The sequence below is a fragment of the Neodiprion virginianus genome, chromosome 3 (genome assembly GCF_021901495.1).
Source record: "Neodiprion virginianus isolate iyNeoVirg1 chromosome 3, iyNeoVirg1.1, whole genome shotgun sequence".
Lineage (NCBI taxonomy): Eukaryota > Metazoa > Arthropoda > Insecta > Hymenoptera > Diprionidae > Neodiprion > Neodiprion virginianus.
Window position 1 is genome coordinate 23,868,869 of NC_060879.1, and position 20,827 is coordinate 23,889,695.

The 20,827-nt window shown below is 33.5% G+C and overlaps 2 protein-coding genes across 6 annotated transcripts; one reads left to right on the forward strand and one right to left on the reverse strand.

Annotated features, from left to right (window-relative positions):
• Positions 1-1,490: 1,490 nt before the first annotated feature.
• Positions 1,491-7,589, forward strand: LOC124299686 (probable ATP-dependent RNA helicase DDX27). The gene is made up of 13 exons (XM_046752971.1): positions 1,491-1,722; positions 2,434-2,616; positions 3,401-3,488; positions 3,811-3,959; positions 4,110-4,415; positions 4,520-4,647; positions 4,791-4,988; positions 5,148-5,292; positions 5,453-5,634; positions 6,278-6,606; positions 6,741-6,998; positions 7,087-7,168; positions 7,375-7,589. Exons 1-13 carry the CDS (start codon positions 1,636-1,638, stop codon positions 7,508-7,510), a joined length of 2,271 nt encoding a protein of 756 aa, XP_046608927.1. The 5' UTR covers positions 1,491-1,635; the 3' UTR covers positions 7,511-7,589.
• Positions 7,590-7,636: 47 nt separating this feature from the next.
• Positions 7,637-20,824, reverse strand: LOC124299685 (sister chromatid cohesion protein PDS5 homolog B-B). 5 transcript variants are annotated; one of them, XM_046752968.1, is made up of 17 exons: positions 20,660-20,824; positions 17,947-18,102; positions 17,595-17,789; positions 16,881-17,071; positions 16,395-16,602; positions 15,796-16,302; positions 15,405-15,703; positions 14,974-15,325; positions 14,742-14,846; positions 14,169-14,588; positions 13,650-14,012; positions 13,325-13,556; positions 12,732-12,979; positions 12,316-12,612; positions 11,773-11,808; positions 11,430-11,480; positions 7,637-11,316 (listed from the first exon to the last, which is right to left on the reverse strand). In XM_046752968.1, the coding sequence occupies exons 2-17, from the start codon at positions 18,025-18,027 to the stop codon at positions 11,257-11,259; spliced, it is 3,645 nt and encodes a 1,214-aa protein (XP_046608924.1). In that variant the 5' UTR covers positions 18,028-18,102; positions 20,660-20,824; the 3' UTR covers positions 7,637-11,256. The 5 variants fall into 5 exon arrangements, with proteins under 5 accessions (XP_046608924.1, XP_046608922.1, XP_046608923.1 ...); XM_046752966.1 differs by lacking the exon at positions 20,660-20,824 and adding an exon at positions 20,334-20,650; XM_046752967.1 differs by lacking the exon at positions 20,660-20,824 and adding an exon at positions 20,117-20,320.
• Positions 20,825-20,827: the final 3 nt, after the last annotated feature.

Here is a 20,827-nt window from a genome sequence, read left to right on the forward strand (position 1 = left end):
CTGATTACTATAGATCGACGACGTCAGAGAAAAAAAAATTTAGGTCAGGTCACTGTCTGAACATCCGACATCCAAATTTTGGTTTCGAACTTTAATACTATGTATGATGTATGATGTATGATGTATGATGATATGATATGACGTATAATGACTTTAGAGTTTTACATTTCGGACAAGAAATATGAACTTTATCTTTTCTGCCGATTCCAGACTCAAGCGGCAAGGCCCTTCGATGGTCAGCCGTTGAATGAAGATATATTCTGCTAATGACGCTGCCTTTCTGCGACAGTTAGTTCTGACGATCATACAGAAAATCAGTTAGAATTGAATCAGAGACAATCGCACGGTCATTTGATGGGAATCAACGGAAGAAACTTAAAAGTCTTCGGACCTAGAATTAAATTTCAATATTTGCCCAATTAAATTATGTATATCGTTAAAATATTTGTTCATGCGATATAGTCTGACAGAAGTCGACAAACTTAGTCAATAAAAGATCTATTCTAACAAAAATAAAGTTGACACCAATATGAAATCACACTCAGCTTGAAGTATTTTATATTGGAGATTGCACAAATATGGGATGAAAATGGGAAATTAGCATGTGTGATGTAACTCTTGTAATCTCCTTAAATCGTATTTGTTTGAAGTATTGTAATTCTAGATAAGTAGGAAAAACGAGTATCCTCAGCTGAAAAATTAATGCAAACAGTAACATAATGATACCGTTAACGAAACAGAAACTTTGAATCCGTCGGATTCTATTGCTAATCTCTTTAAAATTTGGAATAACAATCAGATGACTGTGTAACAAGAGATGGTCAGGTATAGCTTCAGTATTTATCATCAAACTATTCTAATTGGATTGTCGTTTGAGGAGCTTAAATAAAAATATTTTCAACTGCAGAAACATTCAAAATCTTTAATCATGGATTAAAAATGATTGAAAAAACCGAGAGAAAACCTAATTCAAAACGTTGTAGCATCCAAATAGAAACGAATCAAGAGAAATTTATTTATTCAAAACGTATTAGATAGATTTAAATATGTACCAAAAAATTGAATAGGAATAAGAAGAAACAAAACTGCATGTTGCAGATTGATCAAATAGATATTGCATTACACTTAAAACCTAATAAAATGGATAGAAATCGAAGCCCTCGAAACATATTCGAAACAGTACCACGATTAATTCCGATTGATTTTCGCATCATGTAATACATTTCCTTGAGAATTTCCGGATGGCAGACATCAGAATGAATCTGTTTTAATATGTTTTATACGCCAGAATGACTGTAAAGTATTAAAAAATAAACGGACATGAGTAAAGTGACAATCTCAACGTTGAATGTTTGAATGCATACCTGTGTGTAATTCATGATCCCGTAAGTTTAAAATGGGAAGGATTGTGCGGATGTAAAGGCACTCGGAAATGCTCGGAGGTATTCGGAAATCATCGGGCGGGTGCATATTACAATGATTGTATCCAGCCATGTGCAGCCATAGCAGCCACTGTAGGACGCGTGTTTGCGATCATAACCAAAAAACGTCACCAGCTACATTCAAGAGTACGACACATACAAAGGACGTATTTAGTTGCTAAAACATTAATATTTGAATAAAAAAATTTCAAAAATGGCACAAGATTATGATTTGATAAAAACGATCGTAGACGATGAGGAAGTCCCTGATTATTCGGACAAATCTGACGAAGAAGACGACGTAAGTTAAAAATACTTTTCACTATAACCTGATCTCGCACATGATATTAGCAGAGCTAAACTTTTATTTACTGATATGGTTACATTTTAGATACATATTTTTTTGTTGTAACAATTTTTAACCAGTAATTCACAAAATTATTTTCCTCGTCTGATTTTAATAATGCTTTCGCTATGCGCACTACGGAGTGAACCTGTACTGATTCCCACGGGCATGCCTAATGTTTACATGTACCGAATTTTGGGCAGTGTTATATCTTCGCTGGTGTTTTTATCAAGTATTGTAGAATTTCGATATTGGAAACTACACAAACACACGAGACATGAATCGTGCTGTCGGTATTTGTCTCTATTAAAGGGATAGAAATGCAACTCTGTTAAAGTGCGGGTCATTTTTTGCCGATCCATTCTTATTTAGGTAGTAACTGGTCTAACTGACCCTGCGCACATCATGTAAAATCATTCAATGCCTCAACAAAGTTGCAATTTATTGGTATTATGTATCCCTGTGACGGCATCAGACAATGGTAGCATGATTCGCACCTCGTGTGTATATGCAATATGGTGGGTCGTATGAACTCATCATCTGCGTCAAAGATAGGCGAGATGCAAGTATTTGCAGTGTCTGAAGTGACGGTTCTAAGTTTACTCTGTGGTGTGAATAATGTGCTGTTTTGATAAACACTCTTTATTCCTATTTTATATTCTGCAGTATCAACCACGTAAACAAAAGAAACAGGAGAAGAAAGATTTTGATAGTGATTTCCAATTCATCAGCAATGCCTCTGAGTATAATCAAGACACTTGGGATGATCTTAGCAAATACATAAAGCGAAAAGCAAAGACAAAACTTGATGATAAAATACAGAAAGTAAGAAAAGAACACGAAGAAGAGGTACGCATCTGTTTGTCAATCAAATAATTTAACTTTAGTTACCACATGCTTGAAAAGAACGCAATAATTTCAAATGTTTTATCCCTCCACGGAACCCGTTTTTTTAGTGCTTCTATGGAACTCCTGGGTCTTTTATGTCCTGCCCTAGTTTTTTTATTGGCTTGGAACAAAAAAATTGATCCGTGAGCTAAACAAATTTCTGAGAAAGAAAAGCCCTGTAGCTCAATTTTAGTAGGTTTTTCATGCAACTTTAATATTCTGTATCTGATTCACACGTGATAAATCAGAGGAGCTTTTCTTTAATGGGAATTCGTTTCAGTACAAAACCAACTTTTTTAATCTGCCAAGGAAAAAATTTTTGGGCCACCTTAATATTCATAAATGATGCCGCATTTATATAAGTATCAATTTGTACTCTTTGCTATTTACCAAAAGGATATTGGATTTTGTCGTGTCTTGGCTTTTCCGGTTCCACCACCAATAACTTCTTTTAGGGAGTGGAGCCATTTCCAGCCCTTCTTGTATTTCATAGATATTTAAGAACAAAGTTTGGGTTGTGCCTCAAAAGACCAAAGTGTACCGTGGAGGGTTCACTAATCCTCAGTCTCAATAGAATCTAAAACAATGATAGATCACTTTTTCTTCTCTAAGAACAATTTTTTTGAAAACCCTGCTATAATTTTAAGTTTCTACTATACGTATACATACTCATAAATTATTTTTCTATTGTACAAGCGTTAGAAGGTTAATAAATATATCATAATCCATCAACTTGTCTGCTTAGAACGGAACTGAAGACAACCCAATTAAGATAGAACAAGAAGCTGTCAATGAGGAAGGGATTTATCTTTCTGACGATGAGCTTAAAAGAGGTATTTTAAACGAATAATTTATGTATCGCATATTGATCTTGATACACATCAAAGCTTGTGGTATTCAACATAAGTTGAGTACTTCTATCTCGGATCTTGTTCATCTTGCTCCACAATCAAGAATTACTGCAGCATTCATTTGTGTTCTAATATAAGCCATCATTTCCATGTAAACTAGATAATTTTAAAATGCGAAATAAATGGAAAAACATAAAGTGAGCCAATTGGCTTATAAATGGCACGATACGGTACTTTACTTTTAGTACTAATAAAAAATACTCTGAAAATTACAATATTTATTGGATACTACAAATCGTTACAGACAACTTCAGAGTGAAAGAACGAAAGGGTAAAATGAGAAAACAAACTTCCTTAAACAATGATTTGGATTTAATGGACTTTGAAGAGGCTTCAGGTTTTGATGAGCATGCATCATTCTATCAAATGAATTTATCCAGACCTTTACTTAAGGTAACGACGATTGTAATAATTGATAACACTGTTTTGAACTGCTTGCTAGTGCTCGAATAAGTAGTCCAATCTTGTATTCAACTTGCAGATTAGAAATCCTGAAGATTGATAAGTCTGATTGTTTCAATGTCAATTACTTACTATTTACAGGCTATATCAGCTATGGGTTTCGTACATCCAACACCAATACAAGCAGCAACTATTCCTATTGCTTTGATGGGTCGAGATATTTGTGGGTGCGCAGCTACTGGTACAGGGAAAACTGCTGCATACATGCTTCCCACTTTGGAAAGGTTAATATACAAACCTGCCGAAGGTACAGCAGTATCTAGAGTTCTGGTACTTGTGCCAACCAGAGAACTAGGTGTGCAAGTATATCAAGTAACAAAACAATTGGCCCAGTTCACTACTGTTGAAGTTGGACTATCTGTTGGAGGATTAGATGTTAAAGTGCAAGTAAGAAAATCAAATCAGATTGAGTAAAACTTACTTTCAGTCTAAGCATGTTGAGGCGTTTATTTATAACTTTGACTTCTTTCTTGATGACACTTTCGCCATAGGAATCAGTTTTACGAAAAAATCCCGACATCGTAATAGCTACCCCTGGACGTTTGATTGATCATTTAACAAATACACCGACATTTGCTCTGGACAGTATTGAAGTGCTCATTTTAGATGAAGCTGATAGGTGAGGAGAAAAATTACTAATATCAAAAGATGGATATGAAAACACTATTTTTAAAGAAAATTGTGATATTCTCGGCATTTATATTCAGTCTATAGATCTGAAACTACTGTCTTCTGCGTTATTAAAAATCATTATTTTCCTAGAATGCTTGACGAATACTTTGCTGAGCAAATGAAACATATTGTGAGACAATGCTCGAGAAGTAGACAAACGATTTTATTCTCTGCAACTATGACAGAAGAAGTGAAAGATTTGGCTGCAGTATCTTTAGATAAACCTGTCAAAGTATTTGTCGATAGCAATCAAGATGTTGCGTTTAACTTGAGACAGGAATTTGTTAGGTAAGCTTGAGAATTATTTTTCTAGACAAATCAATTTCTTTCCTTGTTATCTCATCAGAAGTAAAATATTATGATAAGTAACACATTAATGAGTAGTTTTTGGAAACAAAACAGACTGTAATGTCAATGCCATGTTTATTTTTTCTAATTGCATTCCAGGATTCGTAAGGAGAGAGAAGGTGACCGTGAATCTGTTTTAGCTGCCCTCATCTGCAGAACATTCCACGACCATACTATGGTTTTCGTTCAAACTAAGAAACAAGCACACAGACTTCATATTTTGCTAGGTTTATTAGGTGTAAAGGTTCGTGAAGTATTCAAATTACAAAGTTTATTAGACTTCGCCTTACAATATTGATACATTCTTTTCTATTCATTACTATTAGAAAGCTATCTAATAAATAGATAAGGTCCCGATGTTTCGATCAAACATTATCATTGATTGTTGTTTATCAATTGTCTAGGTAGGTGAGCTACACGGTAATTTAACACAACCTCAACGTTTGGAAAATTTAAGGAAATTCAAAGACGAAGAAATTGACGTTCTTTTAGCCACCGATGTTGCAGCACGTGGTTTGGACATCAGTGGTGTAAAAACAGTTATAAATTTTGTCATGCCTGCTACTATTCAACATTATATTCACAGGTCAGTTGACAAATAATAATTAAATGTAGTCGGGAATTTTACCGAAGTAAACTTGGCCGCTCAATATATGACAAAACAAAAAAAGTTTTGCTATCGATTGCATTTCGTTTACCAACGTTTGCCATATCTTTATTTTCGTTTGCCCTTTCTCAGTTCGAAAGTTATTCGTTTTACGAAAATTACCTTCACATAGTTGGTCCCCCAACATACACCAAATCCAATGATTTTTTTGTCATCGATTTTCCTTCATTTGCCATATCTTTATTTTCGTTTGCGCCTTCTTAGTCCAGAAGTTATTCTCATTCGAAACTGAACTTCACGGAGTTGGTCCTCCAACATACATACAACGAAAATAAAGATATGGCAAACATTGGCAAACCAAGGACAATCGATGGCAAAAAAAAAATTTGATTCGGCATATGGTGGGGGCCAAATTGGCAAAGGTGGCCTCCTCAATTTCCGAAAACAGATAACTTTGAAAATTAGAAGGGGCAAACGAAAATAAAGATATGGCAAAGTTGGCAAACGAAGTGCAATCGATGGCAAGAAAATTTTCAGATCTGTCATATATTGGGGGGCCAAATTCATTTTGGTAGGAATTTTTACTCTATAAAATATGCTGTGTCAACTAAAATTTATGCAGAGTTGGACGAACTGCTCGAGCAGGTCGGGCGGGTGTTTCGGTTTCATTGGCTGGTGAACAAGAACGTTTATTAGTAAAAGAAGTAATCAAACAAGCTAAAAATCCTGTCAAGAACCGAATAATTCCTCCGGATATAATCGAAAAATATAACAAAAGATTAGGAGCACTCGAAAAAAATATCGAGGCAATACTCCAGGAGGAACGTGAAGAAAAAGAATTAGCAAAGGTCGAAAATCAAGCCAAAAGAGCAGAAAATATGTTGAAAGGTGACGATAGCAAAACTCAAAGGTCATGGTTTCAGAATGACAAGGAGAGAAAACTGGAAAAGGGTAAGTACGAATATGATAAAATGATCTGACAGTTAGCCAAAATTATTCTATTATTTAATATCCCTGATGCAATGGATAACATTACTAATGGATTTATGAACTCTAACTTGTACTAAATTTTTTTGCCGAAATAGATAAATTGCTATTAACTGAGAAGAAAGATAAAGGAAAGGGGAAAAAGAAACAGGAAAAAGAACCATCAAACGCAGTCAACGAAAAAGCAAAAGAAGCAAAAAGAAAAAATCCTAAAAAAGAAACTGCAGAAGACAGAGCAAACAAGGAAATGGATAAAGTTGCCGCATTTCAGGCAAGATTAGCCAAACGGAATAATAAACAGAAGAAAATCAGATCTGTCGTTGATGACGATATGTATGTATCTTCTAAAAAACAAGGTAAGTTTACTCACAGCTCAATCTACAAAATTAACAAACATGTATTTGACAATGAAAGATATTTCAATTTCGAATGATTTTTCTACAGGATCGTTGAAAAGATCAAGATCTTCATTCGCTGAAGATTTGACGGACACAAGTAAGAAGGGAGTGAAGAAAATGCGTTACGAGTGAGTTTAATGTTTAAATAAATCCAATTGCACTCATATAAAAACTTTAGATGAGGTCAGGTTATACTTGAAAAAAATTATCTGTAATTCAAAAATCATCCTTTCTATTTCTGCACACTTCTCTATATCAAACTCAAGTTAGTCTAGACTAACAAATATTGGTTTTAAATTATTTAGTATAACAAACATCACGAAACTTTTTTCAGAGCAAATGATAAGAAAAAACAGAAGAAAGGAAAAGCTTTTGGCAATGACAAATCGAAACAGAAACCAGGGAAGCTTTTTGGGAAACCAGCGGGAGCTAAACCCAAAGGTCAAAAAAGATTCAGAAAACGTAGATAAAATGTAGATTACCTGTGTTAATATAATAATAAAATGTAAATTACCTGTGTTATTATAATAATAAAATGGTAATCTGTAACTATCATCTACTTTCAATAAAATCGATCGATAGTGATACGCGTCAAGTGTAGTTTCGTAATTTGTTTTATTATAGAACCAATACAATACCTTATTTATGTCACAGACTGACAGATAATATTGAATATTTGCAATCTGCCTCTCGTTTGAAATATGCATCATCGAGTTCTCTGTCCTATTCGCAGAAATTACAGTATTAGCTTATAGGTATATAGCAGCATTTATGAATGCAACGAGTATTACTGGTTCAATGGTTATTGTGAATAAAATGTTTCATCCATGTATGGATGTAAACAATTTTTGATTGGATAGAATATAATCAAATGCTTGCCGCGTGTTTATTCGAGAGAATAAAATAACAAAGTTATTCACCTTTCTGGCTTGATATTATTTTCAGTTTTTGTTGAATTTTTCTAAAGTGCAATGTGGAATTTTTGACTTGTAACAATAGATAATTAATTGTAATAATGGTCAATTAAACATTATTGGCAAGCACAATGGTAAGTACTCGTTCTATATTATGATGTATTTAAAAGTTATATGACGACTGAGAGTTCTATGAAAAAGCCAGATACTGTAAAATCTGTTAATAGATACTACGTTTTTATCTTGTTTTTTATTTTTATTTTGTAGGTTGCTTAAATACAATAAACACATTCATCCGTCTTTGTTCACAATTAATATGTTTCATTCATACTTACATTCAAGTTAATTTAATGTTCTTTAATACAATAATAGTTATACCGTTCAGGTAAAAAAAAAAAAAAAAAAAAAATGTAATCAGAACTAGGCCTGTGCGAAACTTTTATTCTCTCAAAATTTTTACGAAAATACGTTCACGATATCGAAAGTTGAAAATACTTGAATAATAATGGATAAGATTTTTTTTTATAAACATTGAATATACTTGCAATGTTGGTAAAGAATGTTTACAACAATGCCTGCAACTCATATGATCACTCATAAATATCTACAATTTCCAAATAGCTGGGTAATAATTTTATGACAACTAAAAATAATGCATTCTCTTATCGTAAAAGTCGTAAATGTAATATTTAGCAAGAAAGAAACATATATTTAGGATGATAAAAATTGGGCACAAGCATTCTTTTCAACATTAATTTACAACAAAACTCGACTCTAATGAAATTTGCGAAGTTTGACATATTTTTCAGGAATGGCATTGGCTAATTCTCAGCAAATGGTTAGCTAGAATTTATAAATTACTTAGGGTATTATTAGCAAATAAAATACAGAAACTATTATGTATATCACGTTTCATACAAATAAGACTACGAACCAAGAAAATTTTCTATTGTCTATCGATTATAGATCATCAATATACCAATGAATATATGCGTCAGAACTTAATTAAAGTTAGGCATGAACAAAACCGATTACCTAGGAATCATCAAACACAAAAGCAATAACTTAGCACTCGCTGTTAGCTATGCGACAACAACATGTAATAATACAAACATGGAAAGCTATCAGCGTACAGTATAACAAGCATTTGATACCATCTGGAATGGTAATAAATATATGAATCTGTAAAATAATATTAATTCCAGTTATCGATTTGGGACCAAATTTCTATTGTGAAACTTTGCTTGGACCCTTACTATGATAGGAAACAAGTATGCAGCATGAATCTTGTGATGAATAGTTTCTTCTATTATTATATTCCAATTTTTATGAACTGATTTTAATATGTAAAATGTGTAATTTTTTACATCTTGTTCAACTCGTTATTCTATACGTATATTGAATATGAATGTATCCAAGCATGATTAAAATACTAAACTTTGTAAATAATGAAAATGGAGGACAAATTGCGAACTCAGCGTACTAAAAATACATTTTCATTTAATATATTCGTACCAAACGTATTAGCAAAAAATGATGCTGCAAGAAATCTTCAGCAGATGAAGGCGACATTCATGATCAAATTCAAGGTTGATGAAATTTATTTTTTCCATTACTCGTAGAGTAAGAGTTATTATCATGTTGCACTGTCCTGTGAACTTTCGTGCCTACATGTGTTTAAAAATAATTATTAGCAAAATCGTTCCAACCACAAAACTACTCCACCCTAGCCATTTATTAGCAGAAAAGAAAATATCAAGTCACTAATGTAAAATTGTTACTGAAATCTTGCAAGCATTTATTAGTAAACAAGGCTTATAGACAAAAACTTGCAGCTAATGTCATCGCACAGAGTTTTCATTACATAACAATAGAAATAATAGTAATCATAATAAGTTTAATAGAAATGAACAACTTTGGATTACTCAGCTGATTCGCACACACCAGTTAGCTGAGAATATGAATGTAAGTAAGCCAACTTAGCTGTGTCACTTTTTTTAAAGCTCGCATTTGCATTGGACGTCGTTGAAAAATTAGTAATTGATATTTTTTTCAAAGAATATCATTGAGAAATATCCAATCTAAATACTAGAGATTTGCCCAAATTATCAACTTAAATCTTTGCCATACTAGAACAAGTAAAAAAGTAGACCTTACGATAAACAAGGAACACTCAAAAATATAAATTAATTTCTTTGCAGTATAATTCAAGATGACCTGAAAATTACCGAAATCTCTGGTAATCTAACTTTAGCTTACATAAAGCGCGATTACCAAACGATACTGACTGACTGGCAAATTACTTTCATTCAAGATTAGTATAAAATTAAATAAACTTATCCAATGAGAACTATCTCATCTGTATAATGTAAAACAAAAGATTCTTGTGAACTCAATGCCATGCAAGCTTTAATCGACAGCAATTCGACTGTTATCAAAACTAACTTAATGTAAAAAAAAGTTGACTCTTGACAGAAAAAAAAGAAACGTAAGATAGATAATTTGTATGCAAGAATTCTATTATCAAGATGCCTAGCCTAATGTGTTAAGGAAATGAAACACCCTCAAAAGTTGACAGATATGAGTATATAATTCATAAAATATTACAAACTGAACATTTAATATGATAGTGGACTGTGAAATGTAAAGTGTATTATCCTCAACTGTATTAACCCTAAAACAGTTTTTTTTTTTTTATGTAGGTGATAATTTTTAAACAAACAATTAAACCAATTGAAAGAATCCAAACGAGACCAGTTCAAAAATCCTACCTAAACCTTGTTTCAGTCTTAAATTCATGCTTAAGTTATGACAAGATCCAATCAACTAATGAATTTGATGATGTTAACTCATATATTCATAACACAGCCAGAGGGTACCACGAATAATACCTAAACATGTATTCGCATACAGAAGACTTTTAAAATTATACTGAACAAACGCAACGTATCGTCATACGTTAGGGTAAAATTAAATTCCATGTCTGACGCAAATGCAAAATTATTTATTAAAGGAATCTCTGCGATATTGTCCTACAAGTTTTCCCAAGAATGAGTTTTATGAATTATAAACAAATATGTGTCAGCGATCAAGTGTAGTGCGTCATAACATCAACGGGTAAACTTCTAGAAATACGCGAACGACTTAGGTGTAATAATTGTTGTGTATAACCAAAATATTCTGTTTCCTAATTTGTAAACTGTTTTTTTCTTCAGATTTTTTTTTCTCATATATTTACTGTATTATATCGATCCCCATACGCCCCACTCCTCTCCCACGACGCAACCACACACATGCTTGATTCACTTCAAATTAATTTTATCAGAATCTCTGTGCATTCTTTTGGCTGGTGGTTCTTCGATCTGGAATTATTAAAAAATCCAAACATACAACACTTAATTCGTCAATCACTTCATTTCAATATAAGATGTGTAGTTAAAGAGACTTGCTGTGTTTATCGTATTTTTTATCATACCTCATCATCCAATCCAGGAAGTTGGATTCTAGTCTCTGATGCTTCTGCAGGCTGTAAGTAATAAATAGTACCGATGGTTTACAAAAGAAATACTGATAAGTAACAATTAAGACATGTTGCATGTTGTTTAGAGTAAATGTAACATTGGGTGTATAGATCCATTCACAACTATATTGACTAATTCAACGTTTCATATACAAAGGGGTAATAAATACTTTTTCATGTTCAAATGATTTATCTTCGAATACATCTCATCTACAAAATGCATTAAGCCCCCACCTTATGAAAGTGAAATAAAAAATTCTGGGAAATATAAAATATTTACTGCAAATTGCATCATTACCTGTGCATCAATACATTCCATTTCTCCGATTTGCAGCTTGAAACGCAGATTAACATTGTGTACATAACATATTGTGTGTAGGATGCACAGAATTAAAAAAAAAATAACTACATTAAATCAATACTAAACAGTATTTACACCAAATGATCTTTGCTTTAATATTAATGAAAAATTCTATCACTCTTATGAAATACTAGCTGATAGCAGTTCAAATAACGTCGATCAAGAGACAAATGTAATATTGCCTATATCTCAGATTAGATCTAAATTATTTTTGTACATAACGACCTGTTGAAACAGAAAGCCCTGATTTATCTTCAAATTTTTTCGAGTACGAGCATCTCAAATATGATTTAGACTTGTTCAAAAAAGATCCACATCTTTTGAATTAACCAATCTACATTGGAATGTCTACATTGAAATGTAATGAAATTCTTCAAATATTACAATTTGTCATTATACACAGCGACTTGATTTCAACATTCACGCTATTGGGCAGTATAACTATTATAATAGAAATATTGATTTTAAAAAATTACTTACTCTGGCGTCTGTTTCATTCGGTCCAATGCCTACTTCCTTTTGCTGTTTCGATTTTGTTCTACGCTGAGGCCTGTCATTACCCATGTGTGTATTGTGAAGTAGACCTTTTGCTTTGGGACTGGACATATTTACTTGCATTTCAGCAGGCAGATAATTTTTAGAATTTACCAAGAGTTCATCAGCCTTCTTGAAATACATTGTAGGAATGCGGGTTTCACTCGGGAACTCTTTCAAATCGAAGTTTGTTGTCTTCGAAAATATAACATTCATAGCTAAATCACACACAGCCCATAGTTTCTGGAAAAAAAATAAATAAAAGATTATAGTTGATCCATAAATTGTTGGGCAAGGCTACAGAAGCTAATTTCTCTGGTTACATGCGAAATAATTTCAAACAAACGTGATTCTCTGCTCACATAGTTGACATTGTCATCCTCTGGTTTCAACGCATCCTTGTGACTTTTCATTCGTTCAATCAGGTTTTTGTAAAATCCGTAACAGTAGAATTCATTTTTGGTTATCAGTGGCTCCAGGATGTACCAAAGACACTGCTGAATGACCTTAAGTTGGCTTACGTCATTACAGTTTGTGAACTCGGGATCGTGCGCCAGAATTGGCACCGCAAATACCAGCATGTAGTCTGGTAAAATGTGGGGTAATTGACCTAACAGTAAGTAATACATATATTATGGTAAGGTCATTGAGATTGATCAGTACCAAAGAATATCCCTGTTTAAGAGGGCCGAATGCCCCTGTCTCGAGATTTATAAACTATCTGTTTAGAAATGTTTTTTGGGTCATAAGAACATGTGTTGAGCGACGCATTTGTTGTACAAATTTTACTCCATTAACTTTCAAATTCTAAACTTCAATTTTATACTTGATTTGTTTCTTCAACACTTTTTCCCTACTTTCGGATTAAGACAAAAATATTCTTTATAGCCTTCAAATATCATTTAATATTCAGGGAAATATGTAGATTGAAAAATTAATAAATTGATCTCCTTACCCATCGCTTTGTCCACTGTTCCCAGTGAGAGTGTTTTTACATAGTCTCTTCTCTTGTTAATATCTGTTTGCATGTATGTCTTCAAAAGATATTTCAGCCTCTTATCTTGCTCTTTACCAGCAAGTGCGTAATACCCCATAAAATCAAGAGGTAAGCATTTATTTGGTATCCCTCTGCCCAGACCTTTGTGAAGTTTACCTCCGAAAGCTTCTCTAACCTGTGGAACTTCATCCTGAAAATAACGTATTTCATTTTTACAACTCAGTATCAGAGCTGCCTTTCTTTTACTGTATCTTTGACTAATGCTGCTGCTTCATGAACTTACAACCATGAGTTGAGATAGATTGTAGAATTGCTCCGCCGTGAATTGGTCTCCTACTCCCTTCTGCTCGCATATCTTAAGCATCGAGCACCCAGCCTGCAATCTGAGCCAGCTCATCTCTGCCCTACTTAATCGGCCTTGTTGCAAAAGGTCACCTTTATTTACTACAAATGCATTAAGCATTCTGAATGTTTTTTGGGCAGAAAGAACGTCACTTTTAAGTCCCAACAGCCACCTGGCCATACATTTTAATGCTTCTAAACGGCAACGTGTTTCTTCGGGTAATTGATCTTCTCGACACCAGTCTCCTTCTATAACATCTGTAGTTTGTTCACTGTTTTCCTTGACCAGCAGTTCTTTGACAATCTGGAATGTTAAAATCATCACCACCAAAACTTGTTACTCGAAATAAATATGAAATGCTGGAAGCACAAAATTTTATTGCTTTACATAATGTCACTTTGTTCTGATTTTTTTCAAACAACAACGTGAACGTTTCAATTAGGTTTTTAATCAATTTACCTTTCTAGAGACCATATTCTTTATTTGTATTTGATACTTGTCAGGCAAATTGTAGGCGATATGTCCCAATGTAACAATTGATGTTCGGTAATGTTCTGAAGTTGGTGTGAGTGTGTTTTTGATCCTTTCAATGATTTCGGGGAATATGGAATCGTGAATATTCGCCATATTAACAAACAAGCACCTAATTGCCTGTTTGGCTTGTTTCGGAGTACCAGTTTCAGCGAATGTTTTACACAAAGGGACCATGAGGTTCATTATGTCAGGGGCCACCTCAGACAATGACTTATATTTTCCCAAAAATGTAAATATAGACAGGACCAATGGTGCGACCATTTCATCATCAAGCTCTAACAAGTTGACCAAACGCATTAGTATGTCGGCGTGAAGGAAATGAGGGCCAAAAACGAATGATAACATCTGGAAGGTGACAGAGAATCTTTGATATTATGTGTACATAATAAGATAACTTATATCTAAAGCATTAGAAAAATATAGTATAAATAATGTTTTTGATTGTAGCCGAGAAGATTCAAACAATTTAGATTCACGTAATTAATCAAATTTATTTACCACAAGCAATCTCAATCCCTTTTCACCAGCGTTGTTCGGATTCAACCCGACTTCTTCAATGACATTACCGCCTTTTAAACAGTCCAAGACATATCCAATTAATACCTAAAAGAAAGATAAAAATGTAAACTTAAAATTCGAAATTCAGGATCTTCGTTACACAATTGAGGTCATTAACGTGCCATTATTTGCATTCTTGTAATATTACTTTCCAAATTTTCAGTATATTTACCCGAATTGCTTCTTCATCTATCATGACTGAGCTTACTCTCTCTAACAACATTTTGATTGTGTTGTAGTATAGATTAGTCATAACCGGTTGACCCAGCTTCTTGAGGACTAAACTCGTAGTTTCAGCGCATTCTTTACAGGTAACATTAGGTTGTACAATGGTTTCCATTCCTTGAAGCAATGTCGGGTCTTTCTTCATATGAAGGCTAAATTTCTGTAAAAATTCTTGTGCCTTCATTGGATCTGGTAGAAAACGTGATATCTGTGAAACTTTGGCCAACAAGTCTCGATCACGACTGGGAGATTCTGGCTTCTTTGTAATCTCAACCCATTCGACAACAGATCTTCTCACCCTATTGCAAAAGAATATCGAATGAAATATATACCATTTGTCCTAGAGTTTCAAAGTGAAAGTTGAACAAATCTACTCACGCTAATTGATGCTTTTGCAGCTCAACAAATGCTTTGGATGCATGATCATCGATAGTTCCCAATAAGTGATATAATTTTTTCATTCTCTCTTCTGGGCTTAGTTGGTACGGCACTAAACACGTATTAAGTAGCCTTTCGACAAGTAATCTATCTTCCATTCCAGCCATGTAATATCCATGCAAAATTTTATCTTTAATCCAAGTCACTGCCTTTTTTGTAGCTTGAGGTACGTCAGCGTCGTTGAGATGCTTTTTGTAAATCATTGCCAATCCCGACATAGCTTCTTTCCGAATTTTAAACTGCAAATTAAGTATAATTCATTAAGAATACAAACTTGACACATGTCATTGACCAAAATGACCTAATGAACTGTTTGTATAATAAATCTCACTTTTTTGTCCAGTGTTCTTTCCTTCACAAATTCCAGCAGATCTTCACTGTCTGACACAACTTCAAAATCTCTTCGTGCGGTGGTAACAATTGCCATGACGACTTCGTACCTGACGCTTTCGTCTGCATCATGTTGCCTTAATTTCAATGTATCGGTAATGTCTTTTCTGAGCTCCGAATGATTCAGTAAGAAATGCATTGAATACTGAACACACTTTATGCGAATTGATACGCTTATGTCGTTAAATCTACCTAGAAACGCTCGCCACAGCTGGGTATGCTGTATAGCTAGCTGCGATCCTTTTTCTGAGAACATTCTAGCAAGTAAAGCTACGGCGCCCAGCCTCTCGTTCTCCAAAGATGATTTCAGTTTACATTCCAACTGTGGAAGGACGGATAGCAGAACACTAGGACAAATGTGATTCAATTCGTATATCAAGTCGTAGACTTTTTTACATATCTGTAGACCTTTCTCTTCTTTTCCAAGAATCAGCACGTGATTAAAGAACTGGAAAATGGTTGAAGTTTCACAACATTATTAATGACAATTCAAATTTGTCAGGTTTAAAAATATCTTCCGCTAATTCTCTGTCTACTCACCGCTTGAATATATGGTTCTAGAGTGTCACTGCACTTAATCACAAGTTCTTTTGCTAACAAGTAAGCATTCTTTTTCTGAGTCTTATTTGGCTCTACAATATTCATGAGAATTATGTCCAATAACTCGTTTCCAACTATATCCGATTCAGTTATAAGTGGACATAACACATCCAGCATAAAGCTTTTTACTTTTCCAGAGTGCTCGTCGCTGGAACGGTAATTACGTGAATATTTTACTACAAATTTCGTCATTTGGAGCTGTTTTTGTATTAAATCTGTTCCAAATAATGTACTGAATATCTTAACATATAATCCGCTAATTCGATTTGTAAAATTTGTTGATTCTTATAGAAACTAAGAAAAATTTAATTGATCTAGTTCCTTACAGTAAATAAACCTCACTATATAAAATTTTGTAATCTATTGGAAAAGTGTAAGTTTTGATCTTGAAATGTAATCAAATTCATTTAATTAAACACTACTTACTTGACTATTTTGAACATGAGTGAAAACAACGCGCAGAATATTTCTTGACAATCTTCCAGTTCGAAGCACATATTAAAAGATTTCACGTAAGCCAAATTTTCAAGCAAGTAAAAGTACCGCTTAAAAGCCGGATCTTTTGGATCCTTCAGACCTGACAGCTGTTTGATGAGGAATAAAAATATTGTCTTCACCTATTGAATAAAAAAACAATAATAGCCGAATATTAGGCAAATAGATTAAAAATCAATAAAATGATTACATGTCCAAGGTGTGAGGCAATGATTGCCAATTATTTCACCCAAGAAATATGAATAATAAATTAAATACAATTCGAAAACTACGAAATGATACTAATTTATTGTTAATCCGTTTGCAAATGTCTTGTGAAAAAAAAAGACACACATTGCATAAAATATTGATCTCTAAGGGACAGATCAAATTACACAATTACTAGCATCATGTAAAATCCATACATATTTGTACATGTTTCCCTATAATTCATGGTCAACAGAAAACATTAATGCAATTTTCAGGTTTGCTGATTTACTTGACTTCTAACAAGCTTATCGACATTTGTCACATTTCTATTCTCATTTACCTTAAATATAATTGCATGCTTGCATCTTCCGTTCAAAATAACGGGATATTTGAACCAAGATAAATTTTTTCTACATTAATATTCTCTAGTATAATTATATTTATTTATTTATTTACCTGGTCAGCATCTTTGTACGGAGCCTCGGGTGCATAAACTCTGAGAACATCAGCGATACAACATGCAATTAATAACTGTACATCTTTACTTTGGTGCATGAGGAAATGATCTTCGGCCAAGTGTAAAGCCAACGGAATGTACTGCTGGTACATTCCCTCATCCTGACCCATAGCTTGCAGGGTATGTGCCAGTGTCTGTTTGTCATAATGGTACCGTCAATTGTTGTACATATATATTGGTTATCTTTGATAAAAATTTCATTGATAAATCAACAAAGTCTTGATTATTTTTGCACAGCAACAATTTTACATTGCAATTGGATATCGCCAAGGCATGAAAAATGATATTCACCTTGAGACGTCTGATCAATTCATCTGGACCGAGATCTTCGGTAACGGATCTGCACCCCTGGGGGTAAACTATTTCTGACATTTTATCAGCTATGTTCCTCGAAGGTTTTGAGAAAAATTTTCTTCGTAATTAGTAGCCTAAAACACCGTCCAAACTCTGCAAAATATGAAGTAATAAAATATTGAGAAAACTTCACTAAGTCCGAGTAGCCGTAATTGCAGGAACTAAAAACCATATGATAATATGAACTGAGTAGCATTTAAATGTCAATAAATGGTGTTGTCAAAAGCATATTTATGATCTATTTAACAGTCATGGAAGGGAACATGTGGAAAACAAATTTGTCCTAGAATTTCATTCATGAAAAAAGCTTTATTTTTTCTCTTTTTATCACACCGCCATAATATTTCTTGACTAATAATAAAGTTCCCTGATTTTTCCGGGACTTTCCAGTTTTCCATGACCAATGGCAGCTATGAATTATACTAAACCTTTCTAGCTGGAAAGATAGCTACTTTTCTTCAAAGAAAAATATGCTTTGTTGCAAAATTAAAATATCAATATACACTTATCGAATCTGCTTTACAAGTAATTTATAAGAATTTCATTTCTGCACAGTGAGACCGACAGTTGATGTGAGTATTCAAGCAATATCAACAGTCAAAATGGTTGCAATTATCAATGTTACATTGGAATACAAATTTTCAAAAATTTTGAAGATTTTGTTAGGAGCGAGGGAGACTGAAGCAATACGATTAGTATAATGCCTAAAAAATAGGTCCGGATGACTGAATATGTGCAAGAGAGAAGTAATCATAAACAGCATAAACAGTTTGAACTTTTCTTCAGCGATCAGAAGTGAGTGATAAGTTTAAGCGAGAAATTTAGTCATTCCTGGATTCAGCCTAGTCCAAAATTGGACTAGATTTTGAATTTTGTTTTTAATTGCGCATTGTACTACAGAATTATAATTGCAACGGTAAATCGCATTTATCCATGTACATTTGATGGATGAGTATATGGGCCAAACGCTGTGGTGAAAAAAAAAATATACAAACGATGGTACATTTTTTTTACCCATCTGTTCCGTCCAAAATTTAAATAATTATCACTACGCCTGGTCCAACACTTCAGAAACTATTACAATTGAATTAATAAAAATTATTTAAACAAGATATTGTGCTGGATTGTGTGTTCAGGATCAGATAATATTGGAATTTACATTACACAAGATTTATATGCAATTTCTATTGCAAGCATTATTTGAATCTATGAAATTACGTTATAAAAGTCACGTGTTCGTGGAACAATTATTGGTATGTATTACTTGTCAAATACTTTGTTGCTATTTCATAAAACTTGAAATTTTACGAAACAATCCTTTTTGGGTTGTAGGATATCTTTTCTACGGATTAAGTGAAAGGTATAATTTGAAAACATCAAGTAATTGTTGAATTATTAAGGAATCTAAATGCAATCACCATCCGTTCATAATTTTCCTAGTTTGAATATTTATAAGACAGAAGGTAGGGAACACAACTAAAATGAGTTCATCGACACGCATAGACGATAAGAATGAGCAAAATCATTTTTGTTAAAACTACTCCTGAAAAACTAAGAACATCTCCAGAAGGGCTCCAGAAATATCCACGTAAGGCAGTTAGCATTTGATAAATACTAATTTGCAAACATATTTTTCTCTTCTCCAATAGTATTGATATGAATAAACTTTGCGAAACAAATTTTTAATACAGCATTTTCGTTTAGAGTCTGCCATAATTGCTCATATATTTTAAACCAATAGGATAACCACAAGCGAGCTAAGCTTGAGAATATATAGACTGTTTTCAAACAACGGACAATATCATGAAAGTACTAAATACATTCAGCAACTGCAGTTATAACTTCCGGACTATTGTTAATGCGCTTGTTCCTAAAAGAAATTTCTATTATGGGAATCATTTGTTTACTGTAATGTTGCATCAAAATTTTACTAATAGGAGCAAAGGCTTCGCTTGAGTTGACGATACTGAAGTGATGCTGGCTAGTACTTAGATTAGTAAAGTAATTTTGATTTTGAAGCGAAAAGAAAATTAAATACACACGGTCGATTGTTTAGTATAATTGTAGAATAATTGGACATTTCTTACACGAAACAAAATCTACTCACTTATGATGCGTGATCACTGCAATGTGATAGCAAACTTGTCAAGGGACACATATCGAGTGATTATTTAGAGGTTATGTCGGCAGCCCGTAAATGATTGCGGCAGGTACGTAAACAATAGTGCATCTTTTTAACAAGATAATGCCATTTTACGAAATCGAATCGGCAGAATGCTCGATGTAATCGTACCAATAGTGCATATTAGAGTGGAAAATTTTACCTCAAGATATGCATAGACACCAAAACGCCTGACACTCAAAATATCAATAAAGCAAATATATCTGTCGGACTACCACACGACACTGGCTCAGTTTTTGACGTGGTAAAAACAATGCTCGTCACATTCACCACTAAACTCAATTACTGAGGATTTGTCGAAATTTCACCGATTTTTCACACACACTAGGCATGATAAAGTACCCGCTATATCACAAGAAACGTTGTAAAATCAGTTTTGTAAACGGTTAACCATGTCAAAGGACGCGACAGCGCATTCAATGCCCTGAAGTTACCTATGCATGGCCACGTAAGGAAAGGCTTTCTTACACGAAAAGTCAAAATTGTCCAGGAACAAGTTATCAATCCTCGGCAATTATATTATCGACTGCAAATCCGCCATCACTCTCGACCTGTTATTACGGATACATACTAGCAAAAAACCTCGCGTATTTATAAATATAATTCATCAGATCCAAATACATTCATTAAATACGG